General features: G+C 30.4%; 1 protein-coding gene across 1 annotated transcript in view; it reads right to left on the reverse strand.

Moving 5' to 3' along the window:
* The window catches only part of LOC106683579 (zinc finger protein castor homolog 1), a gene marked incomplete in the record, with an annotated part of 112,886 nt that overhangs the window by 68,897 nt on the left and 31,189 nt on the right, over positions 1-12,800 (reverse strand). Inside the window, 1 exon segment of the mRNA XM_024362187.2 lies at positions 9,746-9,927. Coding sequence (XP_024217955.2) covers positions 9,746-9,927 — 182 coding nt within the window.

The following is a 12,800-nucleotide window of genomic DNA, read 5'->3' on the forward strand; positions in this document are numbered from 1 at the left end:
CACACACACACACACACACACACACACACACACACACACACCTTTTTACACAGCCTTTGGCCTAGTAACAGTTTTTCTTTTAATAATATTAAGGTTCCTAATTGAACAGTCTTAATAGATTTGCGATGCTCATTTTAATATTCTATGGCTATCCTATGATGATAAAAAATTTAAAAGAGTTTTAGAGCATTACATGAATTCCGATTTGTCTTATTATAATTTCCGAAACAGGAATATGATCGGATAAGATCTGGAATGTGCAAGCATTGGAACATTGGAGCCGAAACGCCGCCAGTTGCAATCTACATACAAACGAGAGATGCATCGCTGTATAACAGGCAATCTGCAAAGAATAAAAGAACTAATGATTCCAAATAGAAATAAAAGAAAAATCTTAGCCATGCTGGATCGGAGCGAGTTCTGCTTTGTATGCGGGCCGTGAGGTGGAGCTAGGTGTGTGTTCCGAATGGTTGCTATTTGGCCACGTCTTGTAGTCTTCCGCGCCTCGGAATACTTACAGGTCTTTACTGCAAGTGTCAAATGTTTTTCTTTTTTTTTACATGTAGTTGTAATTATGTCATGAACATTGAACTGATTTATTTGCAGTTGGAATATTCATGGCTAAAAATAAAACTTCATCTCCTCTCCTAGCAATATGAAAATTGGAATGACTTTTCTTGTAGCAAAGTTTTTGTTTTGACTTAATAAAATCGAACAATCAGCTTCAGTTTACTTTTTTTTTCTCTTTTAAAAATCCAGTGATGAAGTTTATCCAATCCATACCTCCTTTATATAGTATCATAAAATCAGGTATAAACATTATCGATATATTTGTAAAGAATCGAATCGTCTCTGCTATACTCTCCTTAGATAGTTCATTTAATCAGAAATAAAATTTTTTAGGATGAAAAATTCGATTTTACCCTGATAAACTTAATATAAAAACCAATTTCTGGCGGTCCTAAAACGTTTATTAATAAGCTAGTTATTTTGAAAAAGTAAAGAATTGTGAAATTTTAGGCCTCTTATTTGATTTGTCATCTTTAAATTCTAAACAGTGTAACCTAGCTAAAAGGTTAAAATAAAACGAATTAAAATGTGTTAATGAGTATTATGATGTAATCATTTAATTTTCTGTAATTTGTTTAATTATTATTTTTATAAAAATGAGATGGTCACCGGCTTGAGCGGCAACTCTAGCCTACAAAAACCAACTTTCTCATAGAAATTCCTGAATTTGTTAAGAGTCGAATTAAGATTGTAGGGTTTTTCAGTTATTTATAACAATAATCTTAAAATTAATTTTTATTAATTTTCTTTACTAATTAGTACAAGTAATTATTATTATTTCTTTTTTTCATGGATCATGTGATTTTAGCTAATTGTTTTTGGAAGTATTATTTATTTATTTTATTAAATAATATCATCCAGACTTAAGGCTAAGAAAAAAGAACAAGATAAAAACCAATGAATAAAAAAATGAAAATAAATATACAGAATGATTAATGCAAACTACATAAAACGTATATGTAGGTAATTAAATATTTACGTAAAATAACTAAAAAATAAAAGTAAAATAATTAGCTATATATATATACGTTTTATTTTCCACTACTTTCATTACTTTATTTTTATTCTGTACAATTATTTACTTTAATCATTCTGTATATTTTATTATTCATTGGTTGTTATCTTGTTCTTTGTTCTTAGCCCTGATGAAGGATGGAAATTCTGGCTGGAACGTTGGTATTAATAAATACGTTTTTTCTAGTTATTTGTGTTATTCTCTGACCGCACTCCCAACCATCTTCTCTTCATATATATTATCAACGGTTAACGATCTTTTCATCATTATAAATTTAGTTTTTTTTTTTTTTTCCCTTTCATATTTTAAGTAATTAATTAAAAATAATTAATAATTTAATTTAATAAAATTAAGTTATTATTTAGATTGATTACTATTATTTTGTTAGATATAATATTTTGATTATTATAATAGTGAATATTGGGTTGAAGATAGACGAGACTGGAAGGTGGTCGGAAGGAGCCGGTATTGTAGCCCAGAGGGCAGATGAAGTTTTAAATAAACTATTAGAAGAGACCTTTCCCTACCTGGGCCGACTCATCAGTATTCTCGTCGAGATCTTTCATTATAGCCCAGCCAAAAAAGTGGATATCAATTTTCCTAAATCGGAGTATTATGGCAGTTGGTTTACCTTTTTGTTTTCTTGTAGTTTGGGGTCGTTTCGTGGTATTTTTTTTCTTCTTATTGCCTTCCAGCCCGAAGGCTGTTGGAAAGTTATGATATTAGAGCCGGGGGCGGTACGTAAAGCATTACGCTCTGTTTAACTAATAGTCTTTTGGGGGTTATTAGGCAGTTTAATATTTTGCAAGTAGTGCTCATCCTATTTGCAATATGAGCTATCATGTTCCCCGAGAAAGGAGCGGAGCTATATCGTATTCCTCGCTCGAAGGGTCTCGCCGCGCCCGTTATCTTATCCTAATCCAGATTAATTAGAGTAGGGATCGTTTGTCGTATAGACTTTCTAAAAAATAATAGTTTTTCTTCTAACTAGCTTTCCTACGCACGAAGAATGGTGTATAGTTCTAGCTAGCGTGAAACACACAAGGTTCCAATGTTACAACAAACTCATATTAAATATAAAACAATTTTTTTTAAATTATTTATTTAATGTAATTTACAACTGTACAAAATAATACAGTAAGTAAATATGTTTCATATACACTTGAAAATCCTGGGAAGGAACCACCCATCAGTGGTACTTCAAACATTAATTTAAATTAGAAGGTCCCGTGGCCATCTTCTTTTCAGACGCCTCAGAGGATTATCAGGGATTGTTAAGGATAGTTTCTTTTTAAAATATACTTGTAAAAAAATATTTCCAGCTCCATAAAAAGGTATACTGGATTTGATGGATGGCAGTCTCAAATTCCAGCGCAAGGCCAATAAGGCGAAGGACGACAACTTGCGATTTTTGGTTTGCCCCATAAAATAAAAACGGTTATTCGAAAAACGATAAATTCCCATTTTCAGTTTTCTATCAAAACGATTTGAAATGTACAGCATTTTAAATACTGAAATAACGCTTGATGAGAATATTCTTGGACCGTTTCGGGCAAATATAATAAAATTTAATATAACATTGCCTAAATTTATCTGACTTCATCAATAATTTCTATTATATTAAATGAATAAATGCATATCTCAATTATTTAAATTACATCTATTGATGTATATTTGTTTCAAATAGAATTCTGAATTAATTTAAACTGACTTTGTTAAGAGATGAGGAAAACAAAAGAGGAAAATCCTTTTAGAATAAAAAAATAAAAAATAAATATAAAGTCTGGATAACGGGTACTGGACTATACAAGTATTTTATTGAAATAATTTATTTATTAATATCGTGGTTGAAAATAAATTAAAAAAATTCAATGTCTCAGTTGAACTCTTTCCTTATTTGTCTCACTATAAATTTTTAACATCCCTTTAAAATGAAATGAAAATTCCTAATTAAACAAAAGAATTTTTTTATTTTGTCTGTATGTTCAAAAACTATTGTTGTTCCATATTTATTATTTTATTAAATAAATACAATATAATATTAATTTAATTTAAGTACAAATAGTTCATTAACGGAGCAAAATGTCCGATAAAAAGCGGTTTCGTAAATAGAAAATAATACAAAGTGATAATTAAATATATAAATAATAACACCAACTTCAATGAACCAAATTACATTCAACTTATTATTATTAGTATTTCAGATATTATCTATATCTATATAACTAAATTGCTTAATCTCTTACTAAAATCAAATTACCTTTAATTGTTTATTTTATTCTAATTTTATTTATTATTTTAGCCTATCTTAGTGGTAAATGAAAAATGATATTTACACTGCTACCGTGAATATAAAATCTACTAATTTAATTAAATGAATTAAATCATGTATTAGTTAAATATCTCTGACCAAATCACCTCCTTGCAGAACCGTCTAGTAACAGTACTACATTACAAAGTACTGAAACCCTGACCCTCCATGGGATGTAGCAATATAGATTTTTATTTTTAATTAGTTAAATATCACATCTCTGTGCAAGTATGTGACGAATATTTAATTTTTATTATTTATTTATCATCTCACGAATTATTTCAGTCATGATAGTCTACAACCGCTTTATAGTAACTTTTAGAACCTTATTATCTGCATCCATCTTTCCATTTCCATCTTGTTTCACAACATAGTAATACGTATTTATTAAACTATGTCCTGTAACATCCTCGGTGACGTTTACTAAGGTGACTGTTATATTTGATAGAAAATAATTATAATTAATTATTAATATTCGATTGGGAAGAGTCCTAGAAAGTCCCCATCGTATCCATTATACTTCATTCGACGTTGACGAGGGCGTGGAACTCTAGACGAATGCTAATCGTCGCGAATACCAGGCCAAGATCTCGTCAGAACCAATATACATCTGCCACGATTGTCTCGGGCATTGTATTGCTGAATGTGTTCGGTTTGGCAACTCAAACTAATTACGCGACCATTAACATCCTACGGAGTTGTCGCAAGTCGAATCTGTCTTAATCTATGCCGCGGTGTCATAAGACTCAAAATATGGGATCCCTACGAGGAATGCGTAATTGAATTTCAAGCAGTCGCCATAAATCCAAAGAGAAACTCCGCCATCAACCTAATTGTGTCGCTGGATAAATAGAATTCGGTCGCAGTTGGAACAGTTATATACTGAATTTTGTTTGTAATTTAATCTGTACATTACTAATTAGTTTACTTTCACTTACCAATGTACGGAATATAAAGTAAAGGAAAGTATAATGATTATGAAAACTTTCGGATCAACGTAAATACACTTTTTATGGTCCTACGAGTCGGAACAATTTTGAAAACGGAAATTTGTATGGAAATGCAATTACGTATTTAAATTAGGTATATATCAAGGATGTTGCAGTAACGAAAATAGCTCTAAAATTTTTGAGTAACTTTTAGAACCTTATTATAAAAGCAATGTCTTATTATCTGCATCCATCTTTCCATTTCCATCTTGTTTCACAACATAGTAATACGTATTTATTAAACTATGTCCTATAACATCCTCGGCGACGTTTACTAAGGTGACTGTTATATTTGATAGAAAATAATTATCACTTACCAATGTACGGAATATACAGTAAAGGAAAGTATAATGATAATGAAAACTTTCGGATCAACGTAAAGACACTTTTTATGGTCCTCCGAGTCGGAGCAATTTTGAAAATTTGTATGGCAATGGAATTACGTATTTAAGTTAGGTATATGTCAAGGATATAGCTCTAAAATTTTTGGTTAAGCTGGTTATAGAAATATAAAATGAGATGGTTATAAAAATCAGACGAATCATTTTCTAATTGGAATAGTTTGACAGGGCTTTAATGTCAAATTTTCAAAATGATTTTTTCCCAAGGTACTCATAATTTAATTTTTTAAAGAGCAGAAATTAAATATATAAAAACTATGTGTGGTAATAGTGAAAAGCAAAGATTAAAAAATAATAATATCTTAAATATACAGCCATAATTTCCTGTTTTTATGACAATAAGTTTTTTCTTGATTTACACTGTAAGGCGGATTTATTACAGTTCAAATTCCCTGAACAGAAAATAATATGTACACAAAGTTAAAGATGATTGGTCTGCGCACTGCAGATACTTTTTTTTTTTTTAAATAATGGTTGTTCCATTAAAAAATAGATAAACAAACGAAACGAAATAAAAACTCGACGCACTAAAGATCCTCACAGTAAGGATATAAAAAATTATACGTATTCTATAACGTCTATAAATTGAGGGTGATTTACACTTACAACACTGATTGAAACTTTTTATTTTTTCATCGAGAGTAATAAAAAATTAAACTTAGAGAAGAAAAGGATGAACTAATGGATATAAAATTGAATTTAATCATACGAAACCCGTAGCAGAAGCTACTGGCGTTCGGTTAAATTGCTAGAACTGTAAAAACGACAGGCGTTATTTAACAGCGAGAGATTATTTGCTATGTTCCAACTAAAAGAAGATGAACTAGGTTCTGGAGCTATAAGAAAGGAGAAAAAAAAAAAACGAAGCGAAGAAAAGAAAAAAAAAGATCCTAACACCTCCAAGGTGGCAAAAAAGCCATATAATTAACAAGTCAATTAAACTGAAGAGTATAAAATTAATTTGCTCCTACTCCAACAGGATTTTTTTCCAAGCTTGTTTTCTGCTGGTTTCCAATTGTCACTTTATTTATTTGTAGAGTGAGATATCAGTTTGTAAAATATTTTGACTCGTTTATTAAGTTTAATAATATATTTTATAGCAGTAATTTTTGGTAGTAAACGAAATAGATTTATTGACAAAACCTGTTATCTTAAACAAATTATAAAGTATAATTTCAAATTATGAAGATGATGCTCAAGGGTGTGGTCAAAAAGAACAAAGATAGAAACTATTTATTTACCGACGTTTCGTCCAACTTTGTTGAGCTTAATCAGGACTGTTCAAGTTGAGAGGTTTCGAGACTTTTTATAAAGTCGCAAAAAGTCTCGACCATCATCTTTACAATATGTTAAAATTAAAAACTGTTCCACTACAACACATAATCACTTTATCGCAAATAAAATCCATAAAGACTTCTATTTTCCATATGTAACCGATCTACCCTAAACATGAAAAATATATATATACAAGCCTTCTTGATATTTATAAGTAAATAAAAGGTCCGAAGAGGTATGGGAATGGCCTGCACGATGGGGGTTGGTCTGGGGGTATTAGACCAAGTGGTCTTTTCTGTTCGTTCTTTCTATAAACCACTAAACCACTTACGACTCTGAATAACAGTTTAACCTCTCAAAGAAGGAATTCTTCGGCAATTGGGCTGCTCTTGTGGGTTTAAACCAGGATTATCATCCGTTTAAGAAAATGTTTACCGAAATAGAAAAAAAAAGAAGCTACAATTGCTTGATTTAGGGATCTAGAAATATTAATTGAATATAATTGAAAGTTTGATTTAAATTAATATATTTAGTTATTTACACATTGGAATAATGATTGAATCAATTGCATATTATATCTATTTAGTTTATGGTGGTAAATAACATTATATAATATATCAATATGGTAGTATGGTTTAGGGTTATAAACTGCACCAAAGGACACAAACTGGATCTAATTAAACAAATTAGAACTGGAGATATACAATAAAACGTTTGTAAAGATTTTCTTTATTTGAAACCAATATTTTGGCTAAATATAGGTAAAAAAAAAAACAAATATTCAGTTTTCTGACGTAGGAATTGGATACAAATTAAAGGAGCTATGAACAATGGACAGCGTGAAAAAAAAAACTAAATTAATCTAATTAATTTTAAAAAATTTGTAATTTTAATTTCTTTGAAATTAGTATTTAATGGTTTCAAAAGATGCTATTAACAAATATGATTTTTTTCATTAAAAAAAAAACAAAAAAAAATTTATCCACTTTACTGATGTCTGCAATATTTTTTTTTATACAAGGAGAAGATGGTTGGTGGATGTAACTTATTTAATCTAACCAACGTTTCGGCCAGAATTTCTAGCATTCGTCAGTGCTAAGAACAGAACAAGATAACAACTAATGAATACAGAAAATATAAACAGAATGACATAAAGCAAATAATTGTACAGAATGGAATTAATAAAATAAAGTGATGAGAGAAGTGGAAAATAAAATGTACTTATAGATAGGTAATTGAATAACTAGGTAAAGATAATGCAAAAAAATATGAATATATTAGTTTATTAATAATTTAAAAATTAAAATTATGAAAAAAAAGAAATAAAATTGAGAGGAAGAAAATATATGTAACAAATGAAATATGTAACCATAATATTTTTTTTTTTTTTTTAATTTTTAGTGAACATAAAAATCATTTATTAAAATCAGTAATATTTTTTTCTAATTCTTCAGAAAGAAACAAATCGATTAGGATATAATAATTATGAAAAAATGTATAATTTCTGAGCTACGCGATAGAAATGCTTAATTTTGTAAATAACTTCTTTTTTTAATAAAAAAAAATTATAATAGTCTATATTTTTTTTTATTTAAGTTTTAAAAAATGAAATTACACTTAATAATATTAAAAATTGGAAAATATGTAGCACAGCCCAATGTTTAGGTTTTTTTTTTTCTTCAATGCAAAGAAAAAATTTCACATGAATAAATTAAGAAAAAAAAATCCTTTCATGAAATCGAACTCTAATTGAATACAATTACCTCGAAAAACAAACCGGTTTACGTCCTAAAATCTCAATTTTATTCCCACTGGCCGAATGAGGGTTCTTCCTCGCACCGAAATGCGCTAATAAACCCGAGATATTTACCACCTCATGGCAACTCCGAGTTACGATATTATCCAATCGTCTACAGTTCTTGTGAGAATTATCGTGTAACTCCGTTCGTAAAGTTTATAAAACACTGCAGAGGTCATTTACATGTAAATAATACGGCATAATTCCGGCCGAGTTTCGCCGAACCGGAGCATGTTCTGTCTAATAAAAGTCGTGCAATTACATTCTTGGAACATACTTTCATGATTGTAATGTAATATGTTTATTACACGCAAATCGCACATAGGAAAAAAAAAATCCTTTCAAATCAATTACACAATGATTTAGTATTTAAATTAATTATTTATTAGGTCAATAAATAGCAAACAACAAAAAAATATTTCAGAATCATTGTAGTTTGGATAAAAATATCTATTGATTATGTTAAAAATAGTATAAGTCAGAATTGCACCAAGGACTACATTTGGAAAACGACTTGGAGTCCCCATACAAGACTGAAAAGACATGAAACTGCTTGTTGATTCCAAAATTTTACAGCACTTACTAGACAAACGGTTTAAACTTCCAATCAATAATAAAAGATTGATCTACTAAACTATGATAAGGCTCATTTCCAATCCGAATAAACCAATGCTTCTATTTCAGGAATGAAATTATCCATAAAGACCTTCTTGCTCTATACGCATACGATGCCACAATAAACCCCCTAAAACCTAAACACACTAGTTTTTAACCTTCCTGATGTATTTGTGAGAATTTTCCGAGACGCCTGGAAAAAAGGTGGACTCGAGACCTTCTAATGTAGGAATGTTATTGAATTGTAACCATTGGGTTGTTTCGTCACAAATCTTACATTTATTTGTTTTAGTTTTAGCTTAAATATAGTTTAATAATAATTTTAATAAACAAATAAAACAAAAAGGCAGAATTTCAAAATGTTATACAGTAAAAAAACAAACTATTTCGGCCTTTTTTGACTTATACTAGTTTAACCGCCTACTCTAGATATCACTAACTGGGTTTCAAATATTTCTTGAAAATATCTGATAGAAATTGATACTATTTGTTATTTAGATAAGGAGACCTTTTGTTATTTAGGTTAGCAATTGTTTATTGGGAAATCCAGCACAAATATCTGCTTACTCTTCAATATGGGAGAAATATTGTTATAAATATTATTTTTAACCAGTTTTCTCTGTTAAACGAATTATTTTTACTAATATGAGAATTTTTTATGTATTAAAATATATTATAAAAAATAATAATCTTCACTTAGGGGGTTATGCAGGCTCGAAATTCATATAAAATATTAATGATGAATTTTTTAAAAATTAATTAAGTGCTTACCCTTGGTGCCGTGAAGTTGTTCGACTGCTGGGGTGTGCTTTGGGATTTGGATTGCTGCGGAGTTTGGTCGGAGGACTTCAACTTAGCAGGACTTAATGGACTTCTGGGAGGTGTAGGTGGTTGCGAAGCCCCCGGACTCCTGGGTCCTGTAGGCCCACGTCGCAAACTCTCCAAAATCTTTCCTGAAACATAAAAATAATAAATGTTATAAGTACGTAATTGGAATCATGAAATGTCCGCATAACACAATTTTCAGTTACAATACAAATTCGAATTTTAAGGTTCTCGAGGTGAAAATCAGGCCTCGTTTTTTACCGATTGAACTGCAGTAAAATTCTTTAATATTTTATATTTATCCATTGCTTTGTATTGCCAAAATTTATAATATAGTACAATAATATTTACTGTAGTACACTATAACAATATAAATCAGTAAGTGATATAAAGGTATTGCTATTTTAATACTAGGCGAAATGACCTAGCATCGATATAATGGGTAAATTCGATTCCCATAGCAACATTAATATCGATGTTTTCCCCTCTCCTGAATGTCTAATAAACTCTAAGCACCTTTATTTTAATAGCAGTATCGTTGAGGAGAACCTTAATGACGAAATAAGAAGTCGAACATAATGACGTTACAAGGAGGTTCTGTGTGAACCTGTCAATAAGAATCCAAAGAGGTTGGCGAAATGGCCCATATAAATCTGGCGAGCTGCCCATTAGACAAATTGCTCGGTGCAAGTATTGGCGGGAAGAACGTTTTCGCGCCAGCGGCAGATGGTCGCATTTCCTGTCGGCCATTTGTGGTAAGTTTCCCGCGGTGTTATCACATCGAAATCGCAACGAGAAAATTCATTCTTATCCAAACATTAAGATTTAAAGCAAAATAAATAAAATATTAGCAGATATAATTAAGACTTTGACAGCACAGTCGCTACTCGGAACATTTGTTTTGATAACGTCTTGTTTGTTTTGTTTTTTTAAAGATTTCTTTATACAGAAAGATAAAAGTTGAAATGTGTATCTTATCCTTTGACAGGAGGCGTATGGTTGTGGCTTAAATATTTTTATAATACAAACATACATTTAATTGATAAAAAAAAAAAAAATGGATTTAAAGTGGAAATTTCAAGTATAATGAAATGAAGATAAATTATATATTTCGAATTTTATATTATTTACATTTTCTTCACAAATAAATTTTAATCTCTTGTTTACCCATCCATAAGGGAACATATTAAGAATATAAATTGAAAAGATACTTAGAAACAATTAAATTCAAAATTTATGTTATTTTAAGACGTTTATGAAAGTTTTTTTTTTTTTTCAAATTTCCCCTGCCAAATAGGTTTCAAATTACAACTCAATATTTTCAATGTAAGCTTAAGTTATCTACCTGAGATACTCTTATAATAGGTTTTTTTTTATTTCATAATTTTTTTCTTTCTATATTTTCCCCTTATTCTTAACTTTTTTTTTTTTTATAATGTATCTATATATCCAATTAATAAATCCCACCAAATCACATTTACCCTTCGTCGTAAACCTTCGTCTTGTCCCACAGTATCTTTTGATAATACCCCACTTATTCCTGTTGAACAGATCCGTTACTTAGGACTAAATTTGGACAAACGACTGACATTGAATCCTCACACAAGACTGAAAAGACAGGAAACTGCTCGTCGATTCCAACTATTACAACATTTATTATTTACAACGGTCCAAACTTCCTAGGGGTCTGAAAAGAAGATGGCCTCGAGATCTTCTCCTTTAGAAATGTTTTTGAAGTTCTATCAATGGGTAGATTCTCCACATGCTTGTATCATTTCATAATATCACTTATGGCAAATTTACTTGATGTATATATATGTATACAGTTATAAATAACAATAAATGAATTATTAAAAAAAAAATAAATATATCCAATTATATTTTCTCTTTCAACTGAATACATCTTTCTTTCTTTATTTTTTTTACCCGCCTCTTTAACAAATATAGAATAAAATTAAAATATAAAAAATAAATAAAAAATAAAATAATATTAGGTTGTATAATGAAGTAATGAAATAATAAACTAGCATCAAAATGGCTCAATAGAATGTGAAAGAATTCGATTAGCCGAAGAGATGAAGCCATGAAGCTTGGCATACTTGAGACACCGTGAAATTCCCACAAAAGCTTTATTGGCCGGTCCATACTCTCCTCATTTTTCTTCCCTCATATTTCTACCAAAAAATATAAAAAAAGAAGGACTCTTTAACGGAAATGAAGAGCAAAAAAAGACACGAAATAAAGGAAAGAGACGAGGGCTATTAGATAAATGAGGGGGGAACCGATGACAGTACACACACGACGTTATGCCTTTTAACCCTCACCCGATCAATTGGAGCTCACAGCTTTGTGGAACTACAATAGGACTCCTGCGGCTAATATACGCTGAAAAAACAGACTCGTACACTTTTTTGGCCAAAAAAACCCCCCACCCTGGGACTTTTTGAACCTCTTGCCCTCCCCCCAGTGTGTGTGAACCGAGGGTTAAACCGAACCGACCCGTTGATTGTACCCTTCGGTTCACGGGTCTCTGAGCCAGATTGCTAGCGACAAGTGAATCTCTTCACCCATTTACCGATGAGCTAACGGAATTCTCGAGTGCTTCCCAGCTCATGCTCCGTTTGACGAGAGACTTTATTAGGATAGCTCATTCCCTGGATTTTCTAACGGTTCTTTCTTTAGCAACGGGTTTTAGAAAAATATTATTGTCTTGTTTAGCGACTCAAGTAACACTCATATGTTAATTTTCTTTACTCATTCACATCTTACAGCTTTTCTCTCCGTATTCTTACAACTAGTAAAATTTTTTTTTTTTAATATTTATTTATTGCTATTTACAACTGTGCATTATTATACATTTAGTAAATCTGATCTAAGTTAAATTAGAGTGTTACAGGCATTGCCCATACTACCCATTGGTAGCACTCTAATGACATTTTACATTAGCTGGTCTCGTGGCCATCTTCTTTTCAGGCGCCTCGGAGGATTGTCAGGAATGGAA

Source organism: Halyomorpha halys, unplaced genomic scaffold (genome assembly GCF_000696795.3).
Source record: "Halyomorpha halys isolate HHAL.00 unplaced genomic scaffold, Hhal_1.1 Scaffold496.1, whole genome shotgun sequence".
Taxonomy (NCBI): domain Eukaryota; kingdom Metazoa; phylum Arthropoda; class Insecta; order Hemiptera; family Pentatomidae; genus Halyomorpha; species Halyomorpha halys.